The sequence below is a fragment of the Leiobunum rupestre genome, chromosome 4, assembly GCF_980474605.1.
Source record: "Leiobunum rupestre chromosome 4, qqLeiRupe1.1.hap1, whole genome shotgun sequence".
In the NCBI taxonomy this organism is placed as follows: domain Eukaryota; kingdom Metazoa; phylum Arthropoda; class Arachnida; order Opiliones; family Sclerosomatidae; genus Leiobunum; species Leiobunum rupestre.
In genome coordinates, this window is record NC_143387.1 from 48,053,957 (window position 1) to 48,071,947 (window position 17,991).

General features: G+C 34.6%; 1 protein-coding gene across 1 annotated transcript; it reads left to right on the forward strand.

Annotated features, from left to right (window-relative positions):
- Nucleotides 1-438: 438 nt before the first annotated feature.
- On the forward strand, nucleotides 439-17,260 carry LOC149948060 (uncharacterized). The gene is made up of 4 exons (XM_090172526.1): nucleotides 439-565; nucleotides 15,303-15,520; nucleotides 15,589-15,642; nucleotides 16,810-17,260. Exons 2-4 carry the CDS (start codon nucleotides 15,334-15,336, stop codon nucleotides 17,022-17,024), a joined length of 456 nt encoding a protein of 151 aa, XP_090028652.1. The 5' UTR covers nucleotides 439-565; nucleotides 15,303-15,333; the 3' UTR covers nucleotides 17,025-17,260.
- Nucleotides 17,261-17,991: the final 731 nt, after the last annotated feature.

Here is a 17,991-nt window from a genome sequence, read left to right on the forward strand (position 1 = left end):
AGAGTATTAAATAATTAGCCTTATAAATCACGCTAGTCTAAAATCCGTCTGCTCAAAGTGAGCTTGACAGAAAGATAAAAGCGTTTTAGAGAGATTTCTAATCAATGGGGGGGGGGGTCTTTCCCCCTCTCGGTTATTCCGCTAATTGAGCCTCGCGCGCTCGCGAATTTATCATTTTTCGTGATCGAAATGGCTATTAGCAAGAAACACGAAGTGTTTGCGGGGGATTTAGTTTTTCGGCGAATATCTTCCCCCGTTTTTGGGAGGCTTTCGCCTGACTTTGGACCAATGGAGGCGATTCGGAGAACTTGGGCGAGTTGGTGACGCAGGCGCGCTTCGGAGCCTTTGCCTTTGCCTTCGACGGGGGACTCGAAGGATGACATATAGGCCGAAAGGAAGCAACTTCTCTTTTCCAATAAAGTTTTTGCGACTGGCGCGGCTTCGCATCTTTCGGGTCCCGCTTTCCACCCGACGCACACTTCATTTCCGAACTCGACGCTACTTTGTTGGATCGTTATTGGACACCATCGACACGACTGTTCTTCCGTTTTTTCGAATCCCTAACGTAAGTACTTTCAACTTTTAACTTTGGTAGTAATTTTACGTCATAGTTTGCGTTTTGATTTAATTCTGTTTTGCCTTATTTGGTCGAATAATGTACCTTAAATTCCGTTTTAATTTTCGAAAGGTTGAATAATGTACATGAAATTGATCAGAATATTCTAAATTCCGTTTTAATTTTCGAAACGATTGTCAGTTACGAAACATTTCGCCGGTTTCAGAATGTACCGTTCCCGTAGAAATTATTTCATTTGCATTTTTAAAGAGTCTTTATTTAAAATTTAATAAATCAGCATACGTTACGCGTAAACATTATTTTGATTCTGACAATAAACTGGAAAGAGGGAACTTGATGTAGCGTCGATTGTACACAGCAAAGCTACGTCTTCAATCCTACAAGTTTCCCGTACACGTTTTCTAGCGCTGAAATAACCTGCCTATTATTTCTGCATTGCAGTCCAAATGTAATTGTCCGTAGACAATAATCATAAACAAACGACTTCATTTCGATTTAATTTAAATTTTTATTTAACCCGATTTGACAAGAAAATAATTTTATTTTAATAATTTCAAATTAAAAGTTTACCAAGTAATACTTATTCCATCTTAGCCTCCATTCTGGAGAACATTTAGTACGAAAGCATACCAATCGTTTATGAAACTGAACAAAAAAATGGAAAAAGTTGAGTTATGATGAAACCCCATTCTTTCGGAAGCGTTTAAGGAAGAAATCAGAGAAAATGAACCGCCTTTGTCACTGTAATTAGGGTTCACTTGTCCGGCGAAACAATCCCCCTTCCACCCCCCGGGCAATCGATTGCGTTTTTAATTGGGTGTTTGAAAGATTAGGCTCCGTTTTTACCGCGAATATTCTTAAGACGAACGACTCTGTCTACGTTGGTTCGACAAATTACAACTTTGACGTCTCAGCCTAAATTGAGACGAGTCGCTGGAAGAAAAACGCGTCGCTTTGTGCGTCTCTCGGGCTAAATTAAGCAATTAATAGGAGGCTTTGTTAGTCCCATAGGATAAACTACATAACGAACTCTCACTCTCTCTCTCCCTTATGTTATCACATTGGGAGCGTTCCATTAAAAGCTACTTGTTGCTCAGCTCACCATTCCAGCCACGTAGCTGTATCGAGAAACTTGGAAAGTTTTTGGAAAATTGCTTCCTAATTTATACTTCCGAAAACCCGCTTTTGATTTAGGTTCGCTCGAGTGAGATAATAATAATGCTCTCTAGTGTTAAATGGTTTAGTGAAGTAGGGAACGTGAGGGGAACCATTTATAGGCGCGCTATAAAGAACCCGGTCCATCTTAAAATTTTGGCCATTAAAATTGCGGTCCAAAATTACTCATTTTACTAGCGAGTCATTTTACCAGATTAAACTATACCGTGACATCAATTTTTTTTCATGTATGTATATTTCTCGATCTACTTAAAATTAAAGGTTGTAAATTACGCCTAAAATATAATAAAAATAAATAAAACTTTAACTTGCTCGCACCAAGTTCTCGGAAAACTGTTTTCACAAACTAGTTCAGAAATTCGCCTTAAAATGCACAGGGACCTATTACTTTCAAATAAATAGCTTAGAGATTGTTTTCGCGTTTGAGGTGCCAAAGTAATCCAAATTAGGTCCGCCAGCGTTGATATTCGTAATGACACGTGGCTGGTTTCGTGGCTTGACTTTATTTGATATTTCACGCGAGTGAACTTTACGTTTCCTTGGACGAGTGGATTTTTGATACTGAAAAATGTAGAAAGAAATGATACCCAACATTTGAAAAGGGTAACGCTGCGAGGGAAGCCAAATCAGCATACACGATCACCATAATTCCAAAACTAGAGAAGTACGAGACGAGTTCGACAGAATTAGGTAAAATGCAAACAACGGAAATACCAGCGAATAGTTCGGCTACACGCCATTGAGGGTTTTCAATGTTTCCAGTTCATCTTTATTTATTGGTCGGCTATCTCTCGATGGTCGCGGCTTGATTTCCCAGCGGATTCTCGAAGAGCTTGTTTCTGCGAAATAAATAAATGATAGGTTGGCGAACTGGTTTCAATGGGATGATACTGAATGCCAAAAAGAAAAAAAAAGAGTGCACGCCCGCAGTTTAAAAGCAGATTTCCTCCAGTCCCGATGGTTTTTAGAGCCTCCCTTTTTCTCAAAAAGCATTGTTTGCCTCTGATAAATCTCATTTTCAATTGTTTCTTTTGCGTAGGTCTTTTTGCGTGTACGAAAATATTATTAAACGCGTCACTAGCGCCCCCATGCGGTATTATCGAAAGCCTTTCTTCCAAATCATTGCTATTTTTAATACGGTTTCGTATTTGTTGTTATAAATATTGTTCATTTTTTGCTTTGAAATCTAAGAGAGTTCTTATTGTTTAATAGGAATTGATAGCGAAAACCAACACGACCTTTTTAATATTTTTACAGCTGCGTTGTGACACGAAATGGTTTGTTTTTAATTTGTGAATCATTTTTAAATAATTACTAACAAGAGTTAAAAACATTACTAGCATTGGTTAAAAATACTACTAACATTTGTTAAAAATCATATTTAACATTTGACAAAAATCATATTTAACATGAACTAAAATTATAATTAGATAGAACCATTACTAAGTTTAATTAAAATCAATATTAACATTAGTTTAAATCACTACTAAATTTCTTAAAAATTACTAACAGCGAAAATAGTTTCTAGCATTAGTTAAAAATTACTGAAAGTTAAAATTATTTCTAGCATTAGCAAAAAAATAACAGTTAAAAATATCACTAGCATTAGCAAAAAACTAACAGTTAAAAATATTACAAGCATTAGCAAAAATTACTAACATTAGTTAAAATCATTTTAAACATTAATTAAAATTATTATTATCACGAATTAAAATTATTATTACCACGAATTAAAATTATTATTACTACGAAAAAAACATTACTAACCTTGAATAAATTCAATATTAAAATTATTTAAAATCACTATGAATGCTAGTTAAAATTATTATTACTAGTAAATAGTAAGTAATGTACTAGTTTAAATTAACCATGGTTAAATTTTGCGTTTATGATTAAAATTATTATTACCACGAAATAAAATCATTACTAATCTTGATTAAATTCAATATTAAAATTATTTAAAATCACTAGGAATGCTAGCTAAAATAAATAAATTCAATATTAAAATTATTTAAAATCACTAGAAATGCTAGCTAAAATAAATAAATTCAATATTAAAATTATTTAAAACCACTATGAATGCTAGTTAAAATCACTATTACCACGAAATAAAATAATGACTAACCTTGAATAAATTCAATATTAAAATTATTTAAAATCACTATGAATGCTAGTGAAAATTATTATTAACTTTAGTTAAAATCATAATTAACGTTAGTCTACTATAAAATAAATACTTTGGTGTTTTAAATCAGTGATACACTTTGTATGACTCGTTCATGAACAATGACGAACATACTTTTGATATCCCTTTTAATTCCACTTACAGCGATAGTCCGTTCCAAGAAATATCCTTATACATAATTCTGTCCGCGTTACGCGTTACTGGGAATTCAACTTAATAAAAATTGTACATATAGTTTTCTAGTCGTTATACAATCAACGGAATATATCAAAATTAATGACGGTATCTTTACGTTTAAATTTAGCCAGATAAAGTGATTTCTTCAGGGGCCAAATCTCGCTTTATAGATTATATACAGCGTCATTCGTAGTCATTTCGGAATCTTGCCGGCAAAAGTTTAGCGAGCACTTTCTAGCGTGAGAGCATTACGAACCAAAGATTTGTTTCCCCAGAAAGTGGGCTATCGTCATACTCTCAAATCCGGGGATTAAGCTATACGCGAATAGTTTCCAAACGCGCATCGCTAAGGCCAATACCGGGAACTGCAGTAGATTGCTTAAAACGGAAAAGAACTCGGTGGAAAGCTATCCACGAATACCTCTCTCAACAGACCACTCAATCAATCAAAGGTCGATTCCCGGTAAAAAGTCGCGAAAACGAACAAATTTTCTCTTCCTCACACTACTGTTCTACCAAGAATTTGATTTTTTAGAAAATCGTAGCTTACCTTTTTTTTCTCTCTAACATTAATTCTCTTTGATAACATTCGAGTCAGTTTCGCTCAAGGTTCCTTTATCCGAAACGGTGTCATCTGGCGTTAATTGTTTCGTCAATGGAGAGGCTTCATTCGCTAAGCGACACACCCTTATCATCTCAATGGATACTCTATCAAAAGAGGAAAATTCTTGGAACTTACTATTCAAGTAAACACAGACTTTAACCACTGGCTGTGGCTTAGCTTCAACAAGATTCAAATTTATAATCCGGGTTAATTAAATTTATTTTTTCACGAAACCGGTACAAATTTTCAACATCATTCTTAATATAAAATGAAAACTTGAAGATAATATATTATATATTCATTTTGCACATTTAATAATCATTTTAATCAGCTAGGCCCAAGACATCTAGCGACTTTTAATACCTTTAATATGCGGGGTGGCGGAGTGGTTAGCACTTCGCTTCGCAGCAAGAGGAGCCGGGCTCGATCACACCTTTTGGGACTGGGTGAAAACTCGGAACAACTCCTCCTGCGTAGTTTGCAAACTTGTTCTCTCCTCACTGGTTAAAGGGGTTTTCAACCGAGTTCTTCGGTTTCCTCTTTCCATAAAAACTTGCTTAGGTTTACGGTAATAGTTAGTGTAGGGAGCTGTTGGCTCACGTGGCATGAAGGGCTTGCTTTCCACCCTACTACGCAATTCATAATAATCAAAACTTGCTTTAAAGGCCGACTACATAGATCTTCGGTTTACCTCTGTCTTTCACTGGAAGTAGGCTTACTGCAATACACGTGTGCCATGCAGTCAGCCTACTTCCAGTGCAAACAGAGTAAACCGAAGATTTATGTAGTCGGCCTTTAAGATATTCCTACTGCAATAAAACAGTATTATTTTACACTTTAAAAACTTGGTTTTCCTAATTATTTATTCACTATTTAATCACTTTTTTTGGTTACTATTTTATAAATTTTAGTCACTTAACTCAGTAAATTTTACTGTGTAAGTGAGTATAAGGCCTGAAACTGTTAGCATTATTTTCTAATTAATCAGATGTTCTTGTTGGTTGCACGAAATATGAAACTCTAAGGCCGTTTTCGAGCCTGACCTTTTAAGTCGTTCTATCGTCCCAGCTCCAAATGTACCGTCTTCACCTTTCTCGCGTCTCGCAATTTTTCCAGGTTATATTGTCGTAACTTTCTGACCAGAACCACTCTAACGTTCCACCTCCGAAGGATCCATCTTCGCCTTTCTCGCGCCTAGCAATTTTAGCCAGGTTATATTGTCGTAAATTTCTAACCAAAACCACTCTAACGTCCCACCTCCGAAGGATCCATCTTCGCCTTTCTCGCGCCTAGCAATTTTAGCCAGGTTATATTGTCGTAAATTTCTGACCAGAACCATTCTAACGTCCCACCTTCGAAGGATCCATCTTCGCCTTTCTACGCCTCTGGAAAATTTTCCCACGTTATAATGCCGGAGATTACTGACCAGACACACCAGATTTTGCATTCTAACTATAGGCGATTTCCGATTTTCTCTATAACCATTCTAACGCCGAGCCGTATCGCTGTAGGTTCCTTCTTTATCGTTATAGTAATGAGCCAAAATTATTGATATTGTTGTCTCCCAGGAGGCGCTTAGCGCGATCCGATCTGAAAGAAATTAAATTTGCCAACTATTATAACTTGGGAGGGGGCAATGAGTGGGCCCGGTGCTTTTTGAAAACAAGGATGAAATTTGGTGGCTCTATAACGTTTGGGGGGGTGATGTGGTAGAGAGCTCCTTTGCACTCCAAAACTTAAAGGTACGATATGCTTCATTTTGCCAACTAGGCCTGTTTTACAATTCTATTCAATCACATCGGATTAGTCGAGGGGGTGGCCACTTATTTCTTAAATATTTCCGATATTTCTTAAATATTTCCGATATATCTTAAATATTTCCGATATTTCTTAAATATTTCCGATATTTCTTAAATATTTCCGATATTTCTTAAATATTTCCGAAATTTTTTCAATATTTCCGATATTTCTTAAATATTTCCGATATTTCTTAAATATTTCCGATATTTCTTAAATATTTCCAGATTTCCAGAAAAATAAAATGTATTTCTAGATTTCCAGAAATATCAAAATTATTCCCGTTTATTTCTCTAGATTTCCCGAAATATCAAAATAATATCCGTTTATTTCTCTAGATTTCCAATATTTATTTCGATTTCTCGATATTTCCTTATATTTCTTTGGATTTATCAATTTCTATAAATATTGAAAATATTTCCGTTTATCTCTCCAGATTTTCCATATTTCTTTCGATTTCTCGACGTTTCTACTATTTCTTTGGATTACTCTAGATTTCTAATATTTCTAATGTATTTCTAGATTTCCAGAAATATCGAAAATATTTCTTTGAATTTCTCGAGATTTCTGATATTTCTTTGAATTTCTCGAGATTTCTGATATTTCTTTGGGTTTCTCAAGATTTCTAATATTTCTCCTCTATTTCTATATTTCCAGAACTATCGAAAATGTTTTTAATATTTAACCTGTATTTCTAGATTTCCAGAAATATCGAAAATATTTTTAATATTTAACCTGTATTTCTAGATTTCCAGAAATATCGAAAATATTTTTAATATTTAACATGTATTTCTAGATTTCCAGAAATATCGAAAATATTTTTAATATTTAACCTGTATTTCTAGATTTCCAGAAATATCGAAAATATTTTTAATATTTAACCTGTATTTCTAGATTTCCGGAAATAATTATTTCGATTTCTCACTATTTGTACACCAGATTTGTTAAGTGACTACCCCTTCGGGGTTAGTATAACCAAAGACAATATAGAACTCCGTACCCTAGATTCGAATTCAGAGAGTTTTCCGTGGACGGTTTTGTAACGAAGCGCTTACTCACTTCCGGAACGTGACCTCCGAAAAATTGCCTCCATCGGTCACTGCCATCTAGGAGCAACAAACACAGCACCCCACACGAGGAGAACGCAACCCGTCAAAAGTCGTTTATTTTCTTGCGTACAATTTTCATTGGTTAGACGCTTTAGCGCCTGATGCCGTCGGAAGGGGAAAATTCGGAAATTGTCTTCCCCCTTTCCGTAAAACTTTCAGCGTAAAGGTTCGTCCAATGAAATATGTACGCAAGAAAATAAACGACTTTTGACGGGTTGCGTTCTCCTCGTGTGGGGTGCTGTGTTTGTGATTAAAGGCTAGCTGCTTTCTCCTTGTATTTGTTGCTCCTAGCTGCCACAGTCCTATCACGGCAGGAAGTGGGTAAACGCCATTGACCATGCGCGAGGCAGTTATTTCGAATCTAGGGTACAAGGTTTATGTTAATTGGGTATTTTAAAAAAAATTATTTTGGTCAGTTTTACGTGGCTTTTTCGAGAGTGACGTTGGCTACCGAACTAAAAGTTAATATTCTCGATTCTGTGGTATAAATTTCCCTATCGTTTTGACCTTTTCAATTAGATATTATTTACAAGGAAAATTCATTACATTTTTAAGATTTTGTTACGCTAACTATAACAACAACTAGCTGGGGCCCGGCCTGTAAGAGTGCAGAACATTTAGTTAAAATAGGTTTGTTTTTATAAATTTTTTACATTTTTCGAGATTTCCCAAAAATATTTTTGTTCGAACGTGTTTCAATTATTGGCGGTGTTTCAATCGTTAATGCGTACTAAATTATAATTATTTAATAGAGACTGGGCAGCATGACGTCACGCTGCACCTTTGGATAAGGCCGCCATGCTGGTATACTTTTATTTCAATTGGAAAAAGCATGGGTGACGTATTATCCACGTCATGCTGCCAAGTCCTTATTAATAAGTAATTAAGACAAACACATCATTACCTCAATTTAAAAATATCGTAGTTTGTAAAGAAAAATAAAATATTAAGAATCGCATTTTTATTATCTTTATGGTGTAATAAAGTATATTATGGAGAAAGATTAAAACCAAATTAATTTAGAAAATGTTCATAACAGAGTTACGATGTTTTTAAACTCAGGTAACGATGTATCGAATCAGATTTTCGGGTCCTAAACAGGTTAGATTTAAACCCAAAAAAATAAGAAACATTTTGGCGGAATTATAAAATAAAAGTGACATATTTCAGAAAATATTTCTTGATCGGATTTGCGTGCAACCAACACTTTCACTTGGTTAGACGTTAATAACATCAAACGCGAATCTGACGAGAGATTATCAGAATCAATGTTTCAATGAATAAGTCTCAATCGAGAAGGGGGGAAATTTAGTCTATATCTTTATTGCAAAAAACTGGTATCTCAAAATTTCCAAAAACAATTTAAGTATATTTAAAAAAATAATTCTACGATATTGACCCTTTTTTAAATAATTCTGATAAACGGAAAGTTTGAAATGTTATTTCGATAAACGGAAAAAAACATATAAGCAGATTTAAGTGGTTTTGGAACTAAGGCAGCGAGCGTACTATACCTCTTAATCATTCTTAGTATCTGTTAAACCTGGTGGAAGAAAGTCGTTGATCCACCAGAAACATGTAAGTTCATATTCCCTTTAAAGCTAATGGCGGTTCTAATTAAAAGCCGTTGGATGCTTCATATTTTAACTTATTTTTGTTTAATTGAAAATATTTTAATCGCAATTTAAGCGAGGCCTTGATCACCAGATGGCGAACGTGTTAAATAAAGCGAAGCCACATGATCCCATTGCAAATATAGGACATTTTTTAGTCCTCAACCAAACGCACCTAGGTTGGACACGCAGCCAAAAGCGACACCCAATGACATAAATATATTATACGATAGTTTTTAGTGATTGAGAATCATGTTGTAGATCTACAAGGTTCCTACAACTATTGACAAACTGATTTCCGTGATATTTCCAGGTCTTTTCCACTGATATTTCCTGATTTCTACAGTCCTATAACTATTGACAAACTGATTTCCGTGATATTTCCGGGTTTTTCCACTGATATTTCCTGATTTCTACAGTCCTATAACTATTGACAAACTGATTTCCGTGATATTTCGAGGTTTTTCCACTGATATTTCCTGATTTCTACAGGTTTTAAGATAACCTCTATAAAAACTAAGGTTTTATGTTATTATGTGGCAAACACTTACCTAGGGTAACTCTCCATGTCATTGACCCGTCTTTATTAACAAAAATTTATTTATGTAAAATATTTTACTATTTAGGGTAAACTCTTTCAACCATCGTAAATTTCCCTGTTTTTCCAAATTTGTATTAAGAAAAGGGCAGTTTAACTGATTTTTCTGTCGACAATCTAATTCCCGGATATTTTTAGGTTTTCCAGCTCTGTATGAACCCTGAACTAATAGAATCTATTTTCAGAAAAAAAAGCAATCAGTCAATGTTAAAGTAGGCATATCCATTCTGTTACGTCATCAACCGCTAGCGTCATCTACCGTATCACTGAGCTTAAATTATCGTCTTATGACGCAAGTCTTGTAAAGTAGAAAAAAAAACAGATGCAATTTGTTTGAAAATTGCTTTTAGGTAAATATCAGTGTCATGTTTCCAGATATGTTCAGGTTTTTTTTCTGCTTTTCTTAGGCAAGGCCTTATGGTTAATCGTTTTTTTTTTATCTTTCTCTGTTTCGCTCTGTATATGGGCATCTTATAAGAAGAGCTCCGAGTAATTTCTAAGCGGGTCTTTGGTATCCGCCGCGCGCCATCGGAACTGGTTTCGATTTCCCAGCCACCAATATCCGGAATATTATTAGTATTGGGTTTAAGCGTGGGACTTTTGTGCAAAAGCCAGAAATTGGGGTTTTTCCGTTCTGACTCCCGCCAAAGCTGCCTTTATAACGACTTAAAATATTCTGTTATTGATTTTTATTCTTCATTGCTAAAAATACAATGTCGTTAACACCCCCACAAACGCTTAGATTGGATTCCGAAGTGTTTCCCAAATCTGACATTGGTATGGACCAAAATAGAATCTAATATTTACAAGCGAATGACCTTAAGTCAGTGGTAATAATCAGCTGGGCTAATACCCAAGGCACCACCCAAAGCATCTAGCGAATCTTATTGCTGTTAATTCGGGTGGCCGGTGGCAAGCCCCTCATGCCACGCGAGCCAAAGGCTCGTTACCATTAACCCGAGGAAGTTGTTGACGTTTTCTGTTCTTAAAGGGAGTATAACCTTTATCGATATTTAGGGAGAAAAGTCCTTCATTCCCCCCGAGCACGAAAGAAGAAAAAATATAGGCGTAGTTTCGGAAGAATTAATAGGATTTTTCAACCTATCATTTTCCTTCTAAATTCGATTACAGTCGATTTTTAACATAAAGCTAAGATAACCTACACGAATAGATGGTTTTTCAAAATATAGTTGGTTTATAACATAAATATATCTCAGTGACTATGTAAATAGTTATTTCAATAGTTAAGATGGTTTTGTTTAAAAATATAACCGTAAAATCAGTAGGGTTTTGGACTAAAATCAATATATTTAACTAGGCAACTGACTGCGCTTATAGGTCATCAACAGCTGGATAGTAGAAGTTCTATCTGGAATTAATTCTACTGACTAACCGAAGCGCCTCGTGTGGATTTTTAGTAAGCTTATCGCACCCTACCAAACTAGGAAGGTCATACTCCCTTTAATAACCGTTTAGTTTGATAGTGGACACAAAAATCACCACACTTAATAGAATGGTATCTTAAATTTGGTTGGTCATGGTGCTTTAATAGTAGAAGCAACTAAACTTCGTTCTGTGATCTCGAAAACTAATTAATCAAGTAATGCCACTTGAAAATGCAAAATGCAAAATACCATTTTGCATTTTGAGTTAGAAAAAGTATTTTGCATTTTACATTTTGCATTTTGTGGGTTTGATATGTGGAAAAACATTTTCAAAATGTTTTTACTCTGGTACCATCATCACAGCTCTTGTAGAGAGAGTTCGTCTGCTATTTACTACCAAATAATCATAGATGGCGATATTCAGTTACTCACCCAGTCAGAAGCAGACGAACATTCGCACAGTGCCACCGTTTTATTTCCCACGCTGGCTGCGAGGATGGTTTTGAAATCTCTACGCAATTTTTATTAATTAGTAATAATTACTAATTAATACTAATTAATTAATAAATGTTTCCCACGTGTACAATAAATTCATTGTAAATGTATGCGACTAATAAAAAGTAAACAGAGTGCATTTGTAAAAACATTTAGCATTTTGAAAAACCATTTTACATTTAGCATTTTGAAAAACCATTTTACATTTTACATTTAGCATTTTGAAAAACCATTTTACATTTTACATTTAGCATTTTGAAAAACCATTTTACATTTTACATTTAGCATTTTGAAAAACCATTTTACATTTTACATTTAGCATTTTGAAAAACCATTTTACATTTTACATTTAGCATTTTGAAAAACCATTTTACATTTTACATTTAGCATTTTGAAAAACCATTTTACATTTTACATTTAGCATTTTGAAAAACCATTTTACATTTTACATTTAGCATTTTGAAAAACCATTTTACATTTTACATTTTACATTTAGCATTTTGAAAAACCATTTTACATTTTACATTTAGCATGTTGAAAAACCATTTTACATTTTACATTTAGCATTTTGAAAAACCATTTTACATTTTACATTTTACATTTAGCATTTTGAAAAACCATTTTACATTTTACATTTAGCATTTTGAAAAACCATTTTACATTTTACATTTAGCATTTTGAAAAACCATTTTACATTTTACATTTAGCATTTTGAAAAACCATTTTACATTTTACATTTAGAATTTTGAAAAACCATTTTACATTTAGCATTTTGAAAAACCATTTTACATTTAGCATTTTGAAAAACCATTTTACATTTTACATTTAGCATTTTGAAAAACCATTTTACATTTTACATTTAGCATTTTGAAAAACCATTTTACATTTTACATTTAGCATTTTGAAAAACCATTTTACATTTTACATTTAGCATTTTGAAAAACCATTTTACATTTTACATTTAGAATTTTGAAAAACCATTTTACATTTAGCATTTTGAAAAACCATTTTACATTTTACATTTAGCATTTTGAAAAACCATTTTACATTTTACATTTAGCATTTTGAAAAACCATTTCACATTTTACATTTAGCATTTTGAAAAACCATTTTACATTTAGACAAACCAATTTTCAAAATGCATTTTGTATTTTGCATTTTGGGTTATGGAAAAAGTGTTTTGCATTTTACATTTTACATTTTAAGTTATGGAAAAAGTATTTCGCATTTCACATTTTGCATTTTGAGTTGTGGAGAAAGTATTTTGCATTTCACATTTTGCATTTTGAGTTGTGGAGAATGTATTTTGTATTTTACATTTTGAAAAAAAACACACATTTTGAGCATCCCTGACCCTCAGTGTGATCAAGATATCCGAATTTGGTAAAACCATCCATGATCTGAAATATTTGAAGTGAAGTCTACGAGGAGATTTAGCGATATCTTGACACGAGCCAACATTTTCGCGAAAAGTTGTTGCCCAACATGAATCGCAAACCGTTTTGCTTCGTGTGTAAGCAGAAAAAAAGAACGACTTTGTGACCAAGGCGTATCTACAAATATTTAAATCGATTAATTTTCGTACACATCCTTTTAATTGGACAAAATTAATGAAAATATTAATAATAAATAAGTTTCCGTTCTGTTACGTGTCGAAAATGCCATATTGGAAATTCAACCTATAAGGCGAGATATTTGAGTTAAAGTCAACCATAATATTTTTAAATCTTAATTTTTTTACAATTGTAAATTAAATCTAATTACCCAATTCCGCCTCCAGGTTTGATTATTCAATGACGTTCTTAGTAAATGTCATCAATGCTTCTCCATTAAGCATTTTTTTTCAACAAATTTTTTTACAAAATAATTCTTTACAAAAATACTAATCAGTGAATGACTGTTGGTCGCAAACCTATTGCGTAAACGTAAGTCGTCATTCCCTACCATCTTTCTCGGTAGAATCACTGCAAGGCTATTTGGAAATAGTTAGTGTAGGGAGCTGTTGGCTCGCGTGGCATGCAGGGCTTGCCACCACCATCCTACGCATTGTAACCCGGCCACCTGAATTAAAGGCTTTAAAAGTCGCTTGGTGACTTAGGCCTAAGGTGGTGCTTAGGGTATTAGCCTAGCTGATTTTAAATATGAAATACTAGCCAAAAACCATTTTTGTCAAAAATGTTCAAAAAACTATATATAAAAATGAAGCGAGTGTTTATTTTAACCAATGTTATGTTACAATTCAATAATTCAACATCATTTTGCCTAAGTAAACGTTTATTGTTACTTTTGAAAGCGTTACAATTTTCACAAGGCATTGGTTGCTCCTTAAAAAAGGTCTTGCAACGAAAATTTGCCTGGCGATTTAAACAAGTTGTCACGGAAATTTAACTACACACAATGTGGTCAGAAATCCTCCCGTTGTATTAACTATATTTTAAATATTAAATTTAAATTTGAACAAATTTTCAATAATCTTGTGCATTAACTTAATAAACCCAAAGAAGAATTTTATCGAAAATTAATTTTTCGAGTTATCTGGTTTTGGAAATAAATTAGCAAAACGCAAACTCTTTAATTTAAATTAATTTTTAGACAAACCGAAATTTTCTAGTTACCTGGTTTTGGAAATAAAGTTGCGAAATGCGAACAAGATAATTTAAATTAATTTTTAGACAAACTGAATATTTCGAGTTACCTTGTTTTTGAAATAAGGTAACGAAACGCGAACGAGTTAGATGGGCGCTTAAATAAAACATCTTCCCAGAAATTGCCAAGAAGTAATATTTCCGACTGCCAGGACTCATAAGTTATTATTTATATAGTGCTTGTTGAAATATTAGAAAGCTGGAAACTTTCTCGAACGTGACATCGGTTTTTTGCTAAGCCTTAACATGCAAAAACGCGTCTCCAATTGGCTTAAATATGACATTTTGGCTAGCTATTCTAACCGTTTAACCGACTGACCGGAAATAGCTCCTTCCCAGATAAATTTGGAGAGGAGAGTAAAAACCGAGTATCTTTTATCGAAGCGTCCAAATTCAAATATGACAATAGTGCGTACACGGGTTGTGGGGTCCCTCAAATTGGGCCGAAATCTCACTTTAAATGTAATATCCAACCAAATCGCTCTTAATTTAAAAAAATGATGCGCATTTTAAGGCAAAAATAGTAAAAAACCACTAAATGGAAAAATGATTACCTTCTTGGGCTCAGATTTAAAAATATTATATTGGGATACCGAGGCGTCGAACTAGATATCGTTGAAATTTCTAACACGAACTGGTAAAGAGTTAAGTATGACACGATGGCACTGCCGGTATCGGCTACACTGTACGTGAAACAAATACACACAAATCCCTTGGAATATGTGTAAAAACTACTTACAACTCTTGAAGATTTGTCAGTCCTTAGCCTCGTTATGATTTTTGTTGGCATTGGTGAGAAGGACTATCCCTTCAACATTTTGCATTGAGGGAATAGATAGTATCATCCTTATAGATTTATGTTTCTTATGCTAGAATACATTAACAGTAAATATGTAAATTTAGCACGTGTCTAATGAATGTACACGTCTTTTTTTTTCTAGTGATTTCGCCGTAATTCCGGGAATTAATCAAATGCAGTTATTGGTGAAGTTGCCCATATGGATGCTATTTTTCGTTATACTGGTGGTCGTGTTTTGCGAACCTGCCAGCCCTCAGCCCACCCGCTGTATGGCACTGTGTTTAAGATCAGACGCCGAGGATTCGTGCCAGAGGTGCAGGCTTAGGGTGCCCATGCGATTCGGAAAGAGATTCGACAATGGTCAGTGTCACACATTCCTACACCCTTGTACCAAAAACTAACGCTGAATTTCTTTTGATTCTACGCAGAAGCCACTAGGTTAAGAATTCCTATGAGATTCGGAAAAAGAAGTGGCGATTTGGGTGAGTTTCAACTTGATCAGAGTAATTTTTGAGCGTTAAAAATCTTAAATTCGACGAAATAAAACATATTATAGATGGGGTTTGATTTATTTTGTTCAATAGGTAATGAGTTATAATCTTTTCAGCATTTAAATAGCTAGGAGCAACAAACACAAGGAGAACGCAGCTAGCTTTTAAACACGCTAACGTAGGGTTGTGTACAAATTTCATTGGACGAACCTTTACGCTGAACGTTTTACGGAAAGGGGGAAGACAATTTCCGAATTTTCCCCTTCCGACGGCAGCAGGCGCTAAAGCGTCCAGCCAATGAAAAATGTACGCAGGAAAATACGCGACTTTTGACGGGTTGCGTTCTCCTTGTGTGGGGTGCTGCGTTTGTTGCTCCTAGCTTACAGGTACCTCATTGATTAAATGTAATAACGTCAAGCTTAGTTTTAGCAAACTATTCTTAAACACGAAATTAAAAATAGATGCTTTCAGAAGTATATAAATCATCTCTTAGGAGAAAAGTATCCATTTATGATGTTAACATGAAACATGTACCCTAGACTGCTCCAGGCAGTTTGCAATTATCGCGATTGTCTCGTCAAACCGCGTGTGTATGTTGCTCCTAGTTAAATCGTAATTAAAATATGCCTATTATATTGCGCTAGCCATCGTTGACGATACTTATAGCGCCTAATAGATACAGTTTTTATATTATTTATTAACGCTTCAACATTTCTAAGAACTTAACAATTGTTATTATTTAATTTGTCTATTTTGCGGTCGAGACATAAAATAATTAAAAAAATCTGTTTTTGAAACGCGAAGGTCTTTACTCATCTCTCGTTAGAGCCTATTATTTATTTGAGCTTTAAGGCCCAAACACACATACGGTTCGCAAGCGATTTCGCCTGCGAATTTTCGCGCACGCGCCCATGCGCCATGACTTCCATTCTATTTAAGTCACGCGACGCGACGCGATTTGCTAGCGAAATTTCGCGCGCGAAGGCTATGTGTGCATCCGCCTTTACTCTACTCAATACAACGCTTTGTTGGCCCCATTTAATGACGGAAAACGTTACTAAGCATTCACAGGGTTGTCCCTTAAACTACTTCTCTTTCGTATCCTAAAGATCAACGTTTATAATTTTTGTCTAATATAAAATTGCGTCTCCTTTGCAGATGAGAGGGACTCGCGGTCTATGGTGGCGCCATCGGTGATGGACACCCAAAGGTCAATAGAAGACACGCTGGTTGGGAGATCGGTGGAAATACGCAGAGACCCCGCGTCTTTGGACATCCCCGAAAACTGGTTCTTTAGGGTTTTGAACAACCCTTCACTAGCCGCGTACGATGACCGGAGGCCGACGGACTACGAACAAGAAGATGACCAGTGAAGAACGCGCTACTAGCGACTGACCTACGAAGCGCGGTTCGCCTAAATTGTTCAGTTAGCGTGAATGCATAATTTATTTCTATTTATTCGAGCGTTTTAAACTAAATAAACAGAGGGTATTGTAAATAAATAATTTAAAATATTTGATAGTACAAAATATTGCGCGTTCTCCTCCATTGTTTTGTATCGATCTTCCGTTTTATGTCCGTACCTGATAAAGTCGGGCTTGCTTTAGTCGCATTTTTACGAGACACAAATTGCTGATTTTTGTTTTACAGAATTCTCCTTTTTTTACTCGTCATTGTCGTGTATTTGAATAAACCTTATTTTACTAAAGCGGTTCTTCGATTGTTTCCTCCCTCCGCCGCTAGATGGCAGCATGAGACGCGAATAACGCTAATTTGTTTCCTCACGACTCCACCAGATGGCACCTCATCCTCTACTCTTAACCTTCTAGGCTCTTTGTTTCTTTCGGTTTCCCACTCGAAAGTCGATTTGAAATGAAACTAACTCCGCTCGTTATATATAATGTTTTTTTTACCAGAGCTCCATTTTTCTAACGATTCGGCGGTATTAACTTAGTCTGTAATTATACCTAACATTACTAAGAAACTACCAGTTTGGACCCTATCAAGGTGGTTTAGATACCTCAATTAATATAAGAAAGAATTATTATAATTTTCTTTTGTACACGAATTCTAAGCCGAATAGATTTTAACTATATACACGAGAGGCGAAAATGATAGGGTATACGTTGGAATATTTTTAAAATTGGCATCCATAATTTAAACATACTAATTTTATTTTCATGACCAATCCACTTTTCAATTTGAAATATATTTCTTCAATTGTTTTTCAATTTTAATTGAAATATAATTTTTGGTATTTTCGGAGTTAAAATAAAATAACCACGCTACGATATAAATGCGCTATCGACATATAACGAATTTTCCAAATTCTGCAATACC

Coding starts and splice junctions, on each gene's coding strand:
- LOC149948060 (XM_090172526.1), top strand. CDS start 15,334: ATGCAGTTATTGGTGAAGTTGCCCATATGGATGCTATTTTTCGTTATA. Junction 15,521..15,588: donor CGGAAAGAGATTCGACAATG/GTCAGTGTCACA, acceptor GATTCTACGCAG/AAGCCACTAGGTTAAGAATT. Junction 15,643..16,809: donor AAAAAGAAGTGGCGATTTGG/GTGAGTTTCAAC, acceptor TCTCCTTTGCAG/ATGAGAGGGACTCGCGGTCT.